General features: G+C 46.2%; 3 protein-coding genes across 5 annotated transcripts in view; 1 reads left to right on the top strand and 2 right to left on the bottom strand.

The window, feature by feature from the left end:
• LOC131575275 (probable acyl-CoA dehydrogenase 6) overlaps positions 1-1,580 on the bottom strand; it is a 77,856-nt gene extending 76,276 nt beyond the window's left edge. The window contains exon 1 of the mRNA XM_058830467.1: positions 1,402-1,580. Within this exon, the coding sequence (XP_058686450.1) occupies positions 1,402-1,515 (114 nt within the window). The 5' untranslated portion in view covers positions 1,516-1,580. The remainder of the gene's footprint in view (positions 1-1,401) is intronic.
• Positions 1,581-1,658: 78 nt separating this feature from the next.
• Positions 1,659-5,292, bottom strand: LOC131575987 (guanine nucleotide-binding protein G(I)/G(S)/G(O) subunit gamma-11). Of its 2 annotated transcripts, none has more exons than XM_058832177.1 (3): positions 5,122-5,292; positions 4,890-5,006; positions 1,659-2,085 (listed from the first exon to the last, which is right to left on the bottom strand). In XM_058832177.1, the coding sequence occupies exons 2-3, from the start codon at positions 4,983-4,985 to the stop codon at positions 1,960-1,962; spliced, it is 222 nt and encodes a 73-aa protein (XP_058688160.1). In that variant the 5' UTR covers positions 4,986-5,006; positions 5,122-5,292; the 3' UTR covers positions 1,659-1,959. The 2 variants fall into 2 exon arrangements, with proteins under 2 accessions (XP_058688160.1, XP_058688159.1); XM_058832176.1 differs by having other exon boundaries at positions 5,126-5,288.
• A 2,868-nt stretch (positions 5,293-8,160) lies between these two features.
• TFPI2 (tissue factor pathway inhibitor 2) lies at positions 8,161-14,863 on the top strand. 2 transcript variants are annotated; one of them, XM_058832175.1, is made up of 5 exons: positions 8,161-8,629; positions 8,720-8,899; positions 9,371-9,550; positions 10,750-10,923; positions 13,281-14,863. In XM_058832175.1, the coding sequence occupies exons 1-5, from the start codon at positions 8,548-8,550 to the stop codon at positions 13,379-13,381; spliced, it is 717 nt and encodes a 238-aa protein (XP_058688158.1). In that variant the 5' UTR covers positions 8,161-8,547; the 3' UTR covers positions 13,382-14,863. The 2 variants fall into 2 exon arrangements, with proteins under 2 accessions (XP_058688158.1, XP_058688156.1); XM_058832173.1 differs by having other exon boundaries at positions 8,168-8,629; positions 13,278-14,863.
• Positions 14,864-15,317: the final 454 nt, after the last annotated feature.

The following is a 15,317-nucleotide window of genomic DNA, read 5'->3' as shown; positions in this document are numbered from 1 at the left end:
AGTGTGCCAGGGAACAAGTTCATCAGGCAGATAGCTCTGCAGATACACAGATGCATGAACGCTCTCTCCAGACAGAATCAGCGCAAATTTGATACAGTGGTATTAGCTAAAAAAATTCTACACTATTAATCCAGGTGAGAGAGAAGGATTCATTTCCAGCTTCTACTGGTTCTTTCTGCATCATCTTATCTCTCTAAAGAGTCCAGGAATGTAGAGTAACAAAACTAATTTACTAAGAAAGTGACGGGTCATGTACCTCTTTCCCTTCTTGCTTGGGTTTCTTTTTTATAACACAGAAGATGCATCCCCTTCTCCCAAAGCTCAATGATAACAGATCTCAGTGGTAGAAAACCTGATTAATTACACTAGGTTTGGGATATTTTAACACTGGAAGTGTGATAGTTAATGCCTAAAAAAAACCAAACCTGAGGTAAACATCACACGACTCAATTAACTCCATTATCTTTTGTCCACAGTGAACTGGAGAAGAGGTGAAATTTGTTAAAAAATAAGTTTATCCATGGAAATGTAAGATTCTGCAAGTAATTTTCAACAGCATCCACAAAAGATAGGACGGCATAGTTCCAAACTCACGTAAAAAAGCCAGTATCTGGCAATCCAGAGCGTACTGTTTAAAGAAAACTATAACAGAGCGCTGCTCAACCAGCTAAAATTTGGAAACCTGCCGACAGGTCAATCTGAGATAGGTCCTTACATTCCCTTCTTCTGAACCCATTGGATGTTTTTTCTTATGTTGTGGCCACAATAATGCTGTTTGGCCCTTGCAGCAGGTACTGAACTCCAGCACTTTGCTCAGCGGTTCATAGGTTAGAGGTGGACGTCTCTTTCCACCGCTGCTCGGCCCCGCGGCGGCCACCACAGCAGGGCTCCCCACAGCCGACCCGGCTCATTCTCTGGTTTTGGCAGGTGCCTTTAACAGTACCACGGGGATCTAACAGGAGACCTACGGGTGTCCACAGGAGACCTACGGGTGTCCACAGGAGATCTACAGGTGTCTACAGGAGATCTACAGGTGTCTACAAGAGATCTACAGGTGTCTACAGGTGACACTGACCTCGCTGACGGGAATACACAGAGCTCGCCAGCACTACTGTTCCTTGCAGGTTGCCATCTGGCATTCAATTTACACTCTACGTTACCAGAAACGCGCCGTTTCCTCTTGGTTTAGGATTTAGTTTTGCAGGAGGCTCCCATTATGTGTCCTTATCCTATTATCGTGCGCCCCTAGAACGGCTGCAGTGCCCGGCAGGTCTCAGGCAGGGAACACACGGTTCCGTCTGTGGCCTCGGCAGAGGGAAGTTTACTTATCTGAGCGCACCCCGAGCCGTTCTGCCCTTGCTCGCTGGGTGTCCCACGGGCCCGCCGCTCCCCCCTCGCTACCTTCCGGAGGGCCTCCCGCAAGCGGCGGTGCTGCGGAGTTTCCCCGGCGTCCCGCGGCCCCGAGCTGCGGCGGCGCAGCGCCGGGCCCAGGCGCGCCCAGCTCCTCAGCGCCATGACGGCCGAGTCCCGCCGCCGGGCACAGGCCCGGGCAGCCCCACAGCCGGCCCGGGGCGCCCCGGCAGCCCTGCCCCGCCCCGCCCCGCCCCGCCCCTCCTCCCGCTCCTCTCGGCCCCGCAGCAAGTCAGGCAGCTCTCGGGTTACGGGCAGGTTTTCTTTAATGCCAACGAACAGCCATGAAGCGACCGACAAGCGGGTGGCGAGCGGGCCCCGGACAGCCACAGGGGCCGGCGGGCCACAGCCGGCCCTGCCCAGCGGCCGGCGCGGGGCTCGGCAGCTTTCGTGAGGGGTTCTATATTTTTGTAAGGAGAAATAGAAAATAAAAAGAAATCCGTTCCTGCGCTCGTTCGACACGGGCCGGCGGCGGTGGGAATACGCTAGTGACTCCCTAAGGGTACGGGAGGAATGTCTGCTCCAGGGGCAGGCGCGGGGTCCCTTCTCCTAAGCGATGACACAGCCTCCCTTCTCCTTGAAGGGGTTCTTGTCCTCGGGAACCCCCTTCACCAGCGGGTCCTCTCCCGACCGCTCCTCGATGTAGTTCTTGATCTCTTCGGAGCATTTGGACACCTCGAGGGAAAGGACAGAAAAGTGGCTGCGTTACGGCCGTGGGGAGTGCTCATCAGAGGGGGAAATTACATTCTGTCAGTGAATTTACATTCTCATTCACTTTGCCACCAAACATAAGCACTGAGCACGTGCAGACTCAGCTTCCTTCCTCTGTTTTCACAGCCCGATATTGACATAACATGTGAGTTTCTCTGAGAATGTAAACTCCACTCCGAGCAGCAGTCACTGCATAGTTAAACCTGGCTAATTATGAACACAATCTAGTTTAATTAAGCTGCGGATCACACTCTTCCCTCAGCACCAGCGTGACGGCCGGTCAACAGTTTCAGGGTTAGTGACTTTCAATTCAGTTTCAAAGTATTTATGGCCTTATGTATTTTTCACGAACAAAACATTCAGCAACGATTTTTAAGTGGTAATCCAAATTCTTACTTTGCAGTTCTGCTATAGCAGTGATGCACCTTGAATGAGAGTCTAACTAGGAAAGACAATTTATTTACTGTTTACCTGGAGTTATTTCGAAGAATGGTTAATAAAATAGCTTATTGTGTTATGAGACCATACCACTTCCCATAGCATTCATACCAAACTAGCACTGATTAAGGTAAGCCTGCATAGAACCCACTCTTGGAGAAGAAGTGTGTTTAGTTTCTGTTCACTGATACAGGAGCACGTGGTAATGGTGTCTGTGGAGTCTGAAGGTGCACAAGTGAACATCTGGGGCTCCTGAGGTTCCTTGTGCACACACATCTTGTGCTCCCTGTGTCAGCAGAAACTGTCCCTAGATGCTCGAATACCTGACATGCCTGAGGACACACCTCCTCCCTTCCTACCTGAAGGCCCTGCAGTGGTACAGCTGTGCAGAACCAGCAGCAGGAACCAGCTGTTCGCCAGGCCACTAGATGATTACTATTTCTAATTTCAGGCACCTTGCCTCCTCTGTTAATTATAGTTTATTTCAAAGGTAAGACTACAACAAGAGAAATTTACCTGCTGTATCACAGACAACAGAGCATGGCCTGTGAAAAATTAAGCTTTAAGCTATCAGAAAGAACAGAGTTAACTCCCAACTAAACAGTGCATAAAATAAGATCTAGCTGCCTTAGAGCAAAGAAGAAGCTGGATCTACAAATCCCATTACATGTGTCTTGTTCTTCTCTACCTTGCAAACTTTTTTCATTCAAATTAGAGCACCTAACACCACAGTAAAGTTGCATGCCAAAGTATATGAAGGACCAGTGCTTGTTTTACTTCAGTCATCACTGTCAGGATCACTTTCACTTATAAGAAAAAAGCCTGCTTAAATAAACATTTAGAAATTTTTATTCATTCCTAAGGACAGTTCCTTTTTATTCTGTAAAGATGTTAGTGGGGGTCAAGAAAATTTTGGCTGACATTTTTATTTTGGTACCAACAGTAATTTGGTTTCTGCATTTCCCTATCCCTGTAACAGCCATAAATGTACCAGGGGACTCTGGAAACTACAACACAGATTTCATTCTCACAGTGAAACTTCTGTTACAATGCACTGGTAAAACTGAGCATGCTGTCTGTGCTTTACTACAGGAAAATCGAAAAATATCCATTTTCCTAAAGTGATCAGGGTTTTGGTTTATTCCAAAAATGTAGACAAGTATTAAAAATTATTATTATTTCAAAAACTTTACATCCTGCAGAGTGTATTTCAGTTGTATCTCAGTATGTCTCTGAGGGACCATATAGATATCTACATTAGCTGGATGTCCAGCCCTCAATGCTGCTGGAGCTTTAGACCATAGCGTAACATCTACAATCACCTAACTCACAACTAAAACATAACTCCAACATTCTTATTTTCTGGGCTAAAACCTAGACCTTCAAAAAAATCATCATGACTAATGCTACTGATTCCCACATGTAAATGTATTTTTGGTCCTAGCTAGAAGCGGTTTTTAGGTGTAATTTGCTTCTGCTGGCATGCAGAATTTAAAAAAAAAAGAAAAAAATTTTAAAAAACATAGGACCAAGATCAGTTCTGCACATCTCTCGTCTATAGAAAATGTACAAACCCATAAACTTTTAAGGGGAAAGTATTTGTGGGAAGGAACAATTAGTGTAAATGTATAAGTATTTCTATGGAACAAGGCTGGGTGGGTGACGGCTGGGCACGGGCGGTGCTCTGGCTCCTGCTCTTCGCCCGGGCACTGCACAGCATGGGAAGCGGGGCGGGGACGCGGGCGGCCGAGACCCAGCTACGGGCCAGGGCAGGGCGGAGTGCCGCGACAGGGCTCCCCTGGCTTCTTTGTGGGGGGACCATCCTCCCCTAGCACCCCAGTGCCTTTTGCCTACAGGAGCGGGGAGCCGAGCGCGACGTGCTCCTCCCTCGCCTGGCAAGGCTGCCCTGTGCCGGCCTTGGGCGCCAGGGACTCACGGGGAGGGGAAGTTAAGGGGTGCCAAATCCACTGGGAACAGCCCGGCGGGCAGGCCCGTGCCAGCCCCCCGGGGCGCTTTATCCCAGGGTGGTGCGCTCCTTGCCCCGGGCTCCGCAGTCACCCCCGGGAAGGAGCGGCGCTCCTCGGCGGTGTTAGCGCTGCTGTGCCCACAGCGCCGTCCCCGGCCCCGACCCAAAGCGGTGGCAGGACCCGTCGGTGCCAACCGCGGCCGTCCCAAAACAGTCGGGGCTCTACGGAGGAGCGGCTCCCACAGCCCCGCCGCCCCTGCCGCCGCCCGAGCCCCCGCACGGCCGCCCGGGGAGGAACGGGCTGCTCCCCGCTCCACACCCGGCCCCGCCGGGCGCCTTCGGGCCGCTCTCCGCGCCCGCTCACCGGCTGCCTTTCCAGCTTCACTTCTTTCCGGAGCTGCTCCACTTCCATTTTCAGTTTGTCCTTCTCGCTCAGGTCCTCGATGTTGATGGCTGGCATCGTTTACACTGCCGAAGCGCGCTGGGAATGAGTACAAAAGGTTACGTCTGGGTAGCGAGGGCGCCGGGGCCGGAGCCCCCGGGCGGTGGCGGGGCTGTGGGACGGCCGCCCCCGGCCCGCCCCCGGGCTCACTCACTCACACGCTGCCGGCCGAGGTGCCCCGCTGCTCGGCGGCGGCCGCTTTCTCTCCGGCGCTCCTGCACCCCTTCCCCGCGCCGCTCCGGCCTTTAAACCTGCACGCTAATCCCCCCTAACCGGATTAGAGCCCGCCGCCCGGCCCGGCCCCGCTGCCGGGGCGTTGACACGGGCCCTGCCTGCACAGGGAGGTCCGGCCGTCCCAGCAGGAGCCGGGAGCTGGAAGACCCTCCCGTGCTGACCTCCCCGGTCTCACCCTCTAAAACTTGAGTGCGGGACAAGAGCAGCGAGATCGGCTAGGGTGTTTGGCCCAGCGGTGAGATCTTTCTCCCCACCACCTTCTCCACATGCACCTCCCGGCCACAGAAATGACGCTCTGTGCTACCAGTATCCTTGGGCTGTGCGTTCTGCCAAGCGGCTAGGACAGAAGCAGGTGGTGTGCATGGGTACATTCCTCAATATTTGTGCATTACAATTACAGATGAACTGGGCTAAGGTAGAGAGGGGAAGAAACCACTCCCATATAAAGTGCCCCTACAGGTGGCCAGCCCATCAATGCCAGACATGGCAACTATTTGGTAGGCATGTCTGCAGAGCAGAATTGCAACTCTGCGTAAGAGGGTTATCCTGCCTGGCTTGCACTTTGGACACATGGCATTACGAGACATGTTGAGGTGGAGTCCTCAATGTAAGGGAAGTGATGCATTCAGAAAATGCAAGAAGGAGTTAGGAAATTCTTCTGTGGTGGCACAGAGTTTTGAGGTCTAGATCCCAAATAGGTTTCTATACTTTTAGGAACAGAGTGGTCCCTTCATGCATGTTTGTACAGCACCTATCATCTCTCATCCTAGAAGCTGCTTTCCTACAATAGCAATGGAAGCAGAATTCAGGACCCCTGAGACTGAACATAGCTACAGGCCATAAAAATTGGCTTGCAGTGCTTCTGTTATCTGCCACTTCAAAGATCCTTAGAGCTGGTTAGCCTTCCCTCTCTCCTCCTCTGTTTTTTCCCATTAAACACACTCCTTTCTCCTCCTCTCTCTACTCACCAGATGGAAGCAACTGTCAGCAGCATGTATGATTTACATTTTCTCCAGCACTGCTACTATAGTGCTCTTGGGGTTTGTATTCATTTCACTTTAGCCTGTTCACTAAGATCAGTTTCTCTTCCTCTCCCTGTGGCTCCTATCTCCATCTTCCCAGCTGTTGATATGCACTTTCTACACCCCCATAACCTACACTGACAGCTGCATTCCTAAACCTCACCAGCTGCTGGTCTTGAGCCAGTCAAAAGAGGTGGAAGGAGCTGGCTGGCCAGAGCCTCAGAGGAGCCCAGGCTGTTGGTGGGAGCAGAGAGATTATGGTGTGGAGAGACAGAGAGCATGTGATGTGGTGGAGGCAGGTGTAGGGTGCAGGACAGAGCTCAAGGTGGGTTCTGTCACACCACTGACACGGTTAGGGTGGGAAGAATTTGCTATCCATGGCTTTATAATGGAAAGCTTTCACTGACCTATCTGCTGACATGACTAGCTCTGCAGATGGCAGTCAGTCATGCACCTTCTACCACTTGCTGTGTTAACTTTTATTGTGGTTCCTATATTTTTACAGATATTTACCTGATCTAAGTTAAAGCAAAGAAACTGATGGATAGGTGGCTTTAACTCAGACTTTGATTTCTATGTGTCTGTGCACAGAGGAAATGGAAAATATTGAAAATGCTGTTTGCATTACAGCATTCACTTTGCTGCAATTGTTTAAAGTGGTATTTAAATTTCTTTATTTGCAATTCGAAAAAATTTGATGAAAATTAAAGGACATCAGTCTAGGACAACATATTAAATAACATCATATTAAAACCCCTTTAGTTTCCCAGTATTAGAAAGATGACATTTTGCTTTCTTTTGGAAAAAATACATGGTTTTTTGTTTGCTGGTTCTTTTCTTTTGGAAAGACATAAGCTCTAATATAGCTGCTCTGCTTAATAAGCTGAACAAAATCCCTAAAAATGAGGACACCCATTAGTAACAGTTGTAGATATAAGAACCTAAAGCATGGCAGATATGTTCCATTGTGATGACTCGAGCTGCACCAGGGTTTATTTTCTTGACATTAAAGCACCCACATATCCTTTAGCTACTGGTGAACCTGAAAAAAGGAACAATTCTGAAAAAGGAGGGAAGGAGGTGCCCTTCATACCCTTTCAGAAGTTATGTAGGTGGGGTAGGGATTAGACTTGTTCCTTTCTTGCCTTTATGAAAAATAAAACTATGTCAGGAAACTAGGTTGTAATCCTCCACGACGTAAGCAAAGCAGAGAAGCTGTGGAGAGAAAGTCAGTTCAAATAACCAGGGTGATCTGAAGTGCCTCCTGCTTACAGCCCGTGTAGACTGCGGCTTCTTTCCTGCAGGCCACAGATTTCCAGGGCCCTGTATTGCAACCCATCGAGGGCAGTGCCTGCTTGCAGGACTGCGGCCCAGTCTCACTGTAAAGGGAGCAGAGAACAACAATAGGAGATCAGATTAGTTTGTTGTTATCTATGGAGAACATGCCTAATTTGCAGCCACTCTTATCTCTCTTACTATAGTCAATCTGGGATAAACACTAATTAATGCAATGTGTCTAATAGATTAGAGAGGGAAAGTATGCTGTTTGCATCTCACCCCGTTCTCCCACAGATCACACCCAATTGCCTGGTGGGGTTAAAATCTACAGAATAAACCAGGTCATGATATTTCCTGAAATCCATCTCTCCTTACACTCCATTCGGTCCCTCGGGTTTCCTCGGAGTCCAAGCCCTTTATGGTACCTCGATTTTCTCAAGTTCATCGGCGTTCTACACAAGGGAGGCAAAGTAATGCCGCGCGTTTGTCTCGGCGGCACCCGCTAAGCAGCCTCTACACTGGAATAGGACCTGCAGCAGGATCAGCGTTTGATTTTCGGCGTCCCACCGCCCTCTATCCGGAGCTTCCGAATAGGGAGCGGCCTCGGGGCGGGGAGGGGACACACGTGGGGAGAGAAAAGGGGGCTTTCTCTTAGTGACCCGTCCCGGATTTCGCCGTGATTTACAGGAAACGCTCTTCGAGCATCATCCCGTAATGTGAGTGGGGCGGGGGGTGGACCCCAGCCAGCTCTCCGCAGCCCCGGGGCGGAGGCCCGTGGGCCATGGGCGGCGCCCCCCGCCCGGCCCCGCTGCTCCCCGCGGCGGGGCGGGGGCTGTCCGCGCCCCCGGACTCCCGCATCGCGCAGCCTTCCGCGCCCCGCTGACGGCCGGATCGCAGGCGACCTCCTGCCCCGCTGAATCAGACCTTCCCCTCCCACCACCTGCGCAAGGAGGCGGCCCGGGGAAGCCGCCTCGGTGCATATAAAGCGCTGCCGTCGGAGCGGGCAGCGCCGCTCGCTCCAGGGACCCCGCTGCCAGTCGCCCGCCATGGCCCCCGGCCGCCGCCTGCCGCTGCCCGCGCTGCTGCTGCCGCTGGCCTGCGCCGCGCTGGCCCAGCGCCCCCTCACAGGTAGGAGCGGGCCCTCGGTGGGAGCCCGCGGGGCCGGGGCCGCTCCCGCCGGCGCGGTGGCCTCAGCCCCGGTGTCTGGTGTCTCCGCAGAGAAGCAGCGCGCCTGCCTGCTGCCCCCCGACGACGGGCCCTGCCGCGCCCTGGTGCCGCGCTGGTACTACGATCGGCACACGCAGAGCTGCCAGGAGTTCACCTACGGGGGCTGCTACGGCAACGCCAACAACTTCCTCACCTTCGACGACTGCGAGAAGAGCTGCTGGACCATCAAGAGTGAGTCCAGGGACCGGCAGTGCCCCGGAGGGCCGTGGAGTGGCAGGGGGCTGGAGGGGACACCGGGGGGGCTGCTTGGCTTTGCGGGAAGCTCTGCACCCACCCGATACATCACAGAGTCTTAGAATCATAGAGTTGTTCAGGTTGGAAAAGACCTTTAAGATGACTGAGCCCAACTGGTGACTCTCCTGATTCTTGCGGCTTCTTGCTGATGTCAATTTTAGGCAGAAAATGCAGAGCGAGTTGACCCAGAGATGATGTGTGGAATTTATCTATTAGTATTTTAAATATGATTTAGTATTGTGCTTACTCGCTAATCAGTGCATTGGATTCCTCCAGTAAAAAGCAGATGGGACAAACTGGGACTTGCCTGCAAGAGAAGTAATACTGTTTTGCCTACGCTACCATGTTATTCTGTATGCAAAGCATGAAGGGTTGGCTTTACAGAGGATGAATTTTTTTTTCCTGCAGAGGTGCCCAAATTATGCCGGATGGAGGCTGATGGAGGACCTTGCAGGGGTTATCTAAGAAGATACGCCTTTAACTTGAGCTCGATGAAGTGTGAGGAATTCATCTATGGTGGCTGTTACGGAAATGGCAACAACTTCAGAGATTTGCAGTCTTGTGTGGACCACTGTCTGCCAGAAAAAAGTAATGGTTGTTCCAAATTTTTAATAAAATAGGTGTTTTTAAAGTGATATGAAGATGATACTTCATTTGATATTTTTGTGTGAATACCTATACAGTGGTATTTTTGAAGACTTGTGTAAAAGATATTTATATTGTCCACTTTAATTTTAATATGTTGTCTTAGCTGTTACTGGAAGAACAGAAATGCTGAGATCTTAAATACACCCACAGCTATACCCAACCAATTTCTTGATTTCTAGAGAGCTCTACAATGTAGCTGAAGAGAAATAATAAGGTTGAAGATCTGTGTTGAGGCAAATGTGTCAGAGATTGTGGCAGTCACATTCAGGGAAGTGGTAGTGTCATGTAAAGCAGGAGCACCTTTCTAAAATTCAGACCTGAGAGATGGTGGTAGGCAGCTCAACTTCTGACAAAAGTGTTTTGCCTGCTGTGATTCTTCACTGTCTCTTCATTTGAGCTTTAAGTAAGAATGGTGGTAATTATGAGCAGGTCACTATAACTAAGTTTTGACTTGAACACCAGATTAATATCCAGTTCAAGATAGGCTCTTTGAAGATATACCAGAATGTATAAAAGCACCACTGCCCTAAGCATTATTAGTGCTTGATGACATTTATTTGTGGCTGGTGACAGATTGCCAGCATTTTCTTCGGTGAAAGCTGAATTATTTCTGTAGCACATACATGGAATTGCTAAAGGGTCTGCAGCGGGAAAAACAAAATTTTGTTGAGGCAAAAAGAAACATGCTCTTGAGGAAAGTTGTTGGATTTGTACTTTTTGCTGCAAGCAGAATTTGCTGACAAAATTGTAGCAAAGTTGTGCCTTTTTTTTCTCTATAGAGGTTATTCCACTGAAATGATTGCTATATTCCTACATATATGGAATAAGATTATGTAAAAATCTTAGCTGTCATATGTATAGTACCACAGATGGGGAAAGCTGACGAATTTCACTTAAGGGATACAATCCTGTTTTCTGGGATGGCCAGTTGCTTTCTCAAATTTACAGCTCACAGGAATAAGATGTAGAAAATCTCTGAAATCATTGGTAATAGTGTCAATTCAAGGGGAAAAATAGCTGTTCAGACACAAAATTTATTGCAGGGTTAATTTTATGAAGCCACATACAGAGATTACATTTTTGTAATTTTTCTCGCTCTCTCTTTTCTTTTTTTTCCCCTTTGTCCTTTTTTCCCCAAGCTGGCCCCTTGCTATGCTATAACCCAAAGGATGAAGGATTGTGTTCCTCTTCTGTGCCTCGCTATTACTATGACACCAAGACTAAATCATGTAAAGAGTTCAGATATACTGGCTGTGGTGGAAATGCCAACAACTTCGTCACTGAAATGGATTGCTACAATGTCTGTGGGAAAGGTAAGGGGTTTTTGTTGTTTTGGTTTTTTTTATTTTTTTTTCAGTCACAAGCAGTTAAAGCAATCCACATAACAGTAACAAGTGTTCATAGTGTTCTTTTACTCACCTTGGCTTGCTACAGAGGTATGTTTTTTGCATTTTGGACTCTTACATTTTCAAGGGCAGGGAAGATTGAAATGCAATGCTAAATCCTTCTGGCAAGATCAGTTTGATGTGAGGCAGTTACACCATATTTGAATGAAGTATAGAGAAGGGCATACAAAGACTAAGGATGCTTTCTAGAGCCCGCAAGGAATCAGTCTTTAAACTGTTCAGTATCTCCAGGACTACTAATTAAGATATCCATTTATTCTGGATAGTTTTAAATAGGATTAAAGTCGGCTGTGAAATCAATTTACTTTTTTCCTTTGCATTTTCAGAAGTTACCATCCTACCTTAATTCCCTGTTGCCTACTCACATTTCTTACGAAAGATTTCTGCCTCATCAGTTGTGCATTGTCAGCTGTTTCTCTGGCTGTGAAACTTGGAATGATAATTGATTTTTCTTAATGCTTTTATTCAAACAGCTCCTGGCTGTGCTTGTAAATCAAAACACTTGTGCTTTTCTTTGCAGTCATATGTTCATACCAGCTATTGCAAGTTTTAATACTCTAGTTTAATTAATTTGATGTGAAAATAAATGAGATGGAGAAAAACATAATTGTATGTTGTTTCCCAGCACACTTAGGAAGCAGACATAGCACAGTATTTAAAAAAAAATTGATACTAATGGGAAAAATATTTAAGGCTGTATCAAGCATGTACATGCCTTTGGGAAAAAGAAAAAACTAAAAAGTAGCTCTGTTTTAAACATGCATGTTTTGTCTGCACAAAGAATGAGTACTTCAGTATTTGTGTAGTCAGAAGCCTTATGTTGGGAGATGATTCTTCAGTTCTGGGCTGGAAATCCAGGACTGGGGACAGGGATTGTACCCTGAGCAAGTCCTCAGAAATAAAAATATTGCCTGCCAGTTAGTCATGACAGTAATATTTCTGTGGATGACAAGTCTGAGTGTCTCTGCCACAGTATTATGAGAGAGTCTCTAATAGTATGTTAAGTTTATCTGAGATGCTTGTGATTATCTAATTTGCAACCATTACCACTTGTCAAGTGGTAGAGCCAGACTCCAGTGTGGAGTGTGCGGGGAGAGAAGGAAGGAAACTGCTTCTTCAGCGTCTCACCTCCACACTTCCCCTGTCCACGCCCAGCCAGATCCACCTGGGGGTTCTCTCTTCCTCACCTTTTGTTGTTGTTGTTGTTGTTGTGGAAGAAAGAGGTGAGGAGATGCTGTCTGTCTTGTAACTAGAGCAGCAGATAGCCACATGCAAAGTATCAGTTACAAGCTTTTTCATCAACTCGTGGATTTCACAATTCAGTAAGGCTTGGTACAGCCAAAGACCGAAGTTAAGGGCATAATTAGTGCTAATTAATGTTGTGCTATGCATATTCATTTCTATAGCTTGGGAGTGCACAGCAGCATCAGGCAAATAATGCAGGCAACTTAAGCCACTCCTCCTCTCTTGCTTCCATTACTTCCTCTTCAGCATCTTTCCTGTTACCTCTTGGAGTCTAAAGTTGAATTCAGCTGACCTTCCCCGTCCAAATATACATCTGTTTGTTAAACTGATCTATGGTATTTTGAGTGTAAAGGTTTGGGATTAATTTCATTTTTAAAAGTTTATATTGGAAAAGAAAGCAAATGCATTTCAGTAAAAGAATTGGGAACTGGCCTCGGTGGCTCTGTGTGCTGGTAAATAGGTAGCAAGACAAAGTTTTCAGTCAAGATTGCAGAGTACTTGTTTTCTGAATTGCACTCACACAATTCATGCAGCCTTTGAAAGCAGATCTGGAGTTAACTGTCTTAGGCCACTCTGCAGCTTCTGTGAGTTTTGTGTAGAAACTCAAATAATTTTATCTTTTTATCTCAGAAGAACTGGCTATATTTTAACCTTTGCCCCACTGTTCAGAGAAATGTAAGAATAGGTTGGGGTTTTTTGTTTGTGTGGTTGTGTTTGGTTTGTATTTTTTGATAGAGGGAAGTGTATTTAGTTCCATTCTGCTGTCACTGCAGGACAGCTAGATAAGGCCACTCAGGAAAGGAGCAGCAAAGTAGGATTCCAGTGCCAAAGGTGAACACACTGGAGACCTTAGAGTGTGAGAATAGGGAATGCAGAACACATGTTAACAGTTTCTGGTATGTTATTATTGGACAACTGCTTGAACAGTATAACAAAACATGAAAGAAACCCAAACAATAACAAGTAGAAACAGTTTTGCCATTCAGTTTCCCTAACTGCTTCCTTTGTTTTGTTAGCAGGAAATCAGAAACCAAGAATCAGCAAGCCAACAAATGTATCCCGCAGAAAAATAGTGAGAAAACTGATTAAAAAATCTCACACGTATAACCCGAAGTCTTAAGGCTGATGTGCACTTGGCTGTTTGAAACACTTTTTGTCAACTTCACTTTCTTCTTTTGTAAGATATTTTTCAAAGTTTTATACTGACATGGTTCTGTCTTTCAGAGCTGCTTTTTATGCAATTTACTTTTTTATAAGTGCATTTAATAGAAGAATGAACCTAAGTTTGGTTCTTCTGCTCTGTTGTCTTTGCAATAATATTTTGGAAAGATTTGTTTTGATTTCCATGTTTTTATGGGGGAATGTTACTACTGCCTTGGGAGACTATTTCAGCTGTTTCAAATCAATTAAAATTTAAAAAATCAATTGGCTGTTATAGCTAAGGAGAGTCCAACACTGAAAATCCACCATGGATTTCTAAAATTTTTTTGCATCCTCTGCTTGCTAAAAAAATGGAACTTTTTGCAAGTGTGTTCAGAGGTTTATTGCCCTGCCATTTACATACTTTGGCCCTATAATTTAATAGATTGTCATTTACAGTTAATGTTCATAGCAAAAGCTTTCAGAAGCCTTCATAGCAGTAAAAGAAGTATAAATTTAAATGCAGCTCACGCCACAGGAGAGAATTTGGAATAGGGATGCCTTGATAAACACTCTGGCAAAGGCAATAAATAAGCTAGTTGAGTATTAAAATAAAAATGTAGCCATTATTTTTTCATGGCATTTGAATTTTTTGCTAAGTTACTCCAGATCCTCATATGCCATTAATCAGCATAATTTTACTGATTTTAATGGAACCATGCTGATTATATCTCTGGAGGATCTTGATATTTGTGATAATGTAGTGGCTGTTGAAGCAGAGCAGCAGAAATTTCTGCAAATTTCATCTACAAAAGAGTAATACCTCTTTTGAGGCACTTTTATATTTCTAATGGTAGGTTATGACTGTGGTGATACTTTTGCACATTCTTTTATATTTTGTATTTTAGTCCTGTCTGAATTTCAGTTAACTTTGCATACCACATTTTCTAAATAGACATTCATAAGTAATGTTAATAAAATGTTTTTTGGGGAAAAAAAAAGAGTTTGTTCTGTCATTATCCTGAGTTACATAGACCAATATGTGTAATGGAACCTATAATTTGTTAATTATGACTCTAACAGAGTTTAGTTGTCTCTTCAATCATTTCCTTACACCGAGGTCTTTATTTGAAGAAAGCCAATAAATTGCATTGATGTTATTCATCCCCAGCAGTTTTGTAGCTCAGCTGCCTCTCTCAAAAGAGGTGCACTCAAAGGAGGGGCTTAGTTTAGTTATTGTCTGCTGCTGGGTCTCCTGTTGGATGTTGCACTATCTGAATAGCTTTTGTGTGGGTAACAAGCTATTTGTTTGAAATGACATTGGCTTTCAGTTAGAATAATTGAGGTGTGTGCTTTAAACCTGTTTCAGAGTGGGAATACAGTCGGGAAACTAGTCAAGATCTTGTTTTCTTAGTGATGTTTCTCTCACTCTCAGATTTTTGATTAAAGAAGTTTTCTGTGCTTTCCATTGTCTTTCTATCATTCCATTTCTGGTTCTTGGTCTGAAAACCCCCTTTTTATTTTAATCATGTCTTGCTTAGTGCAGATGAATGAGGACACTGTGGCAGACAATTGTGGGTAACTAGTGACACAGTTTTGAGTGTTTGTCTCATGCCAAACCTCTTGGTAACCAGCCTTCAAACAGAAAGGGGCCAGTATAAACTCTCTGGGGGAGCTAGGGCAGATACCTGTGGACATTTCCCATACCCCTTCCTGCTGGTTGTGAAGTTGGGCTGTGCTGTTCAGTGCAGCAGCCCAGATTGTCCTCTGAATATTTTTTTCGTACCTAGCACTAACATTTAAGGCTGCGCTCTTTTCATGTTCTGACCATGGCTTATAAAAATCTAAGTCTGTTTAGGAAGTCAAAGTTCAATTTAAATACAGTTTGACTGTAAAGGATGGCTGTCTTTTAACAG

This window comes from Poecile atricapillus, chromosome 2 (assembly GCF_030490865.1).
Source record: "Poecile atricapillus isolate bPoeAtr1 chromosome 2, bPoeAtr1.hap1, whole genome shotgun sequence".
NCBI lineage: Eukaryota > Metazoa > Chordata > Aves > Passeriformes > Paridae > Poecile > Poecile atricapillus.
The sequence above is the reverse complement of the archived record's forward strand: the minus strand, read 5'-3'. Positions and strand labels throughout refer to the sequence as shown.

Coding starts and splice junctions, on each gene's coding strand:
- LOC131575987 (XM_058832177.1), bottom strand. CDS start 4,985: ATGCCAGCCATCAACATCGAGGACCTGAGCGAGAAGGACAAACTGAAA. Junction 2,086..4,889: donor TGAAGCTGGAAAGGCAGCCG/GTGAGCGGGCGC, acceptor CTTTCCCTCGAG/GTGTCCAAATGCTCCGAAGA.
- TFPI2 (XM_058832173.1), top strand. CDS start 8,548: ATGGCCCCCGGCCGCCGCCTGCCGCTGCCCGCGCTGCTGCTGCCGCTG. Junction 8,630..8,719: donor GGCCCAGCGCCCCCTCACAG/GTAGGAGCGGGC, acceptor GTGTCTCCGCAG/AGAAGCAGCGCGCCTGCCTG. Junction 9,551..10,749: donor CCACTGTCTGCCAGAAAAAA/GTAATGGTTGTT, acceptor TTTTTCCCCAAG/CTGGCCCCTTGCTATGCTAT.